At 54.9% G+C, this 3,110-nt stretch overlaps 1 protein-coding gene across 1 annotated transcript; it reads left to right on the forward strand.

Annotated features, from left to right (window-relative positions):
* The first annotated feature begins 1,275 nt into the window (after positions 1-1,275).
* On the forward strand, positions 1,276-2,262 carry LOC114639148 (testis-expressed protein 19.2). The gene has a single exon (XM_028787838.1). The coding sequence runs from the start codon at positions 1,276-1,278 to the stop codon at positions 2,260-2,262; it is 987 nt and encodes a 328-aa protein (XP_028643671.1).
* Positions 2,263-3,110: the final 848 nt, after the last annotated feature.

The raw sequence follows: 3,110 nt of genomic DNA on the forward strand, positions 1-3,110 counted from the left end.
CCCCGTGGGATGTCCAGAATGGACTGCAGCAGATTTTAACTAATCTCTGTGTGGCCAAGGTTGAGCTCAAGGCTGAGCTCCCAGGGAGGCTGCTGGAAACCTTGTATCTTATGTTTGGTTTTTCCTGAGTCCCAGACTCCTCTAAGGATAAATTCTACAAAGACTTCTTTAAAGAGTCTGTTTAGGAACAAAAAGACCCAGAGAGGGGGGAACTTGTGTCGAAAATGCAGTTGAGGGGCCGAGCGAGCAGTTTCCCAAGTTTTAAAGAACTTTTACTTAAGAAACAGGGAAGAATCGATCGTTTTTTCCAAACAAGATGTGCTGCGGGCCCATATCCCGGCTCGGGCCTTCGAGTCCCTCGACGGAACAGGGATCGGGGGACATCGGGCACCACAAGAGCACACAGGAAGCATGGGGCGCTAGGGTGCCAGCAGGGGAGCAGCGCATGCGCACTTTGGGAGGCGCCAGACCGCATGTGCACCTTGGGGGCCCGAGTGACTCAGCGCCTTCGCTTCCTGCGTTATCTTGGGCCTCATGGGAGATATGCAAATGAGCTGGAGCATCATGGGCGTTGGCTCTTTATAAGGCCGCGTTGCTTAGCGCTCAGAGACGAGAGCTTGGGTTCGGCGGCCATTTCCTGGCTTCCTGGGAGCTCGGCCTGGGAGGTAAGGACGGGAAGGGGCCGAGCCGGGTGCCTGGGACTGGGTGGACACTGGGCCTGGGCCGGGTGGGAGTGCGGTGGGCAGAGAGGAGGGCCTGGCTGAGGCTTCCCGGCCTCCTTGGTCGGTAGCCAGGCCCAAGTGTGAGGTTGGGGCCTTGAGCCCTGAGGGAACTCCCGAAGCTGTGGGTGTGGGGAAAGCACCCCAGCCTGCTCAGAGTGAGCAGTGAGCCCCGGGGTCCAGAGCCCCAACACCCCTCTCCTCAGTGGTCCCAGGAGCGTGCCCAGCAGGGGGAGCCAAGCCTCATTTCCTCTGCCTTTCTAGGTCGCCAGACGTTGTAGCAAGTGTGAAGCTGAGGAACTTTCTGGAAGCCCAAGCCTGTCTGCTTCTCCTGAGAGGTATTCATTGAATTCCTACCCAGTTCTCGTACCACTGCCCCGTGTCCCGGAGCCCCAAACTCCCTAACCCTCCTACTGTACCCCATTTTCTCCCGCTTCTCACATTCTTGACTTTTCCACCTATTTTTAGCGTCTATGGTCCTGTTGACTTGACCTCCTGACCCATCGAGCAAGTCTTCCTCTGTGTGCCCACTTAGCTGCAGACAGACTTTCTAGCCATGTGTCCCCCAGTCAGTGTTCGCCGTGCGGCCAAGGGCATGTCGTCCCTCTATCAAGCCTGGCTGTACCATCTTGTCCATGGAGAACAGATGAAGATCTGTTTCGCTTGCTTCAAGGCAGCTTTCCTGGTCGTTAAGAACATGCTGGAGATGGGAAACTGGGGAGGGGAAGTGTGGGATGCTGAACCCGCGGCAGGATCAGAGGCAGGATCTGAGCCGGAGGAATGGCCCGAGCTTAGCTTGGGAGGGGGCCAAGGTCATCTGCCTCATGGCAACTCTGCCTCTGCAGGTTCTGGGGCTGTGGCCCCCCCAGGCCTTGTAGGGGGGATAGGGCTGGGACCCCAGCCTGTGCCCACTGAGCTGGGGCCTCAGGAAGCTGTACCCCTGGATCTGGGTCCTGAGGATGCTGAGTGGACCCAGGCCCTTCCCTGGAGATTTGAAGGCCTTTCTCCCTGCTCCCACTGGCTCATCCCTCCTCTGTCCTGGTGGGATATTTTCAATGTAAGCCCGTCTCCGGGGCAACCTATATTGTTGGAGTTGAGCCCCACCTGGCCCATGGACCCGGTGGAAGCAGAAGCTTGGTTGGTAGACCTGAAGTTTGTTTTCCTTTTGGGTGGCTTTGATGCTATCTGCTACATGCTGTCAATGTCTCCCTGCTGGGCTGTGAGAACCCGTGTCCAGCGCTGGCAGGTGTTGCTGGACCCCGGTGAGGTGAGATTGGCCCAGCTGCAGAATGCACCTGAACAGCAGGACCTGCGCCGCTGGAAACTGAGCATCGTGGAGTCCTCAGAGCTGGGGGTGGAGCTGGTGCCTGCTGACTGCAGGCTGCGGAAGGGAGGCTTCAAGGTGCACTCTTACTTGCCCTGGCACAATAGCACCCCAGAGGCCTGGAGCAGGGAGCCAGGGGAGAGGCTCCTTGTTGTAGATGTTGTATCTCTGAGGGAGTTGCCCTGCTTCCGTTCCCCCTCCCCTGATCCACACGACTAAGGGATTGATGCTTGTACCACCCCCAGGACCTGTGAAGAGCCAGAGGTTGCCTCAGCCACAGGTGAGAGCCATCATCTTGAGGGGAGGATCTGGATCAGCCTTGGGTCAGGGGCCTCAGGGAAGCCTGGTTTAGTTGTCCTTAGTTGACTGTTCAGTGTTTGGAAGGGTAGACCAGCTTTGTGTACAGGGGGAAGACTGTTGTGTAGCAAGTATTATGGGGGATGGGTCACTGGTCCTTCCCCAGTTCTGCCCTAGTTGCAGGTGGGGACACTAGAAGTGTGACACCAAGTCAGGTTGGTTGACCCCTGTGTTCTGTACTTGGTTCTTTCCGAGAGGCTGTAAGTCCTGAATTCAGAATTGACTGCTTGTGCTACTTGTTCAGTTCCTGCCCTGTGCATGTTTCTGTTTTAATAAAGTTTTGCAATCTCTTCATTGGGTCCCAATGGGTTGTTTGTCTCCTCCTGGGTGAGTTAGCTCACTGGCTTAAGATCCCACAGAGCTGGCAAGGAGATCTTGGGTCTGGTCTGTTTGCTGGATCACATGGTAAGTTTGTTTCAAGTGTAGCAGCCACATCTTCATAACCAGAAGAGGTAGGTTTTTTTTTTCTCCTGTGTGGATGAGGTCTTATCACACAGATTGATAACACAGGTTTTCAATCCCAGAAGTAGCATTAGAAGCTTAAGGTCATCTTTATCTCCATATAGAGTTTGAAACCAGTCAGGGCCAGTGATAGCCACAGTCAAAAAAAAAAAAAATCAAAGTTGTTTATTTGTTTTGTTTGTTTTTCCTAGTAACAAGAGTCAACCACTGCCTGATCCTGGCTGTCCTGGAACTCTCTGTAGACCAGG

The sequence above is a fragment of the Grammomys surdaster genome, unplaced genomic scaffold (assembly GCF_004785775.1).
Source record: "Grammomys surdaster isolate TR1022 unplaced genomic scaffold, NIH_TR_1.0 125688, whole genome shotgun sequence".
NCBI lineage: Eukaryota > Metazoa > Chordata > Mammalia > Rodentia > Muridae > Grammomys > Grammomys surdaster.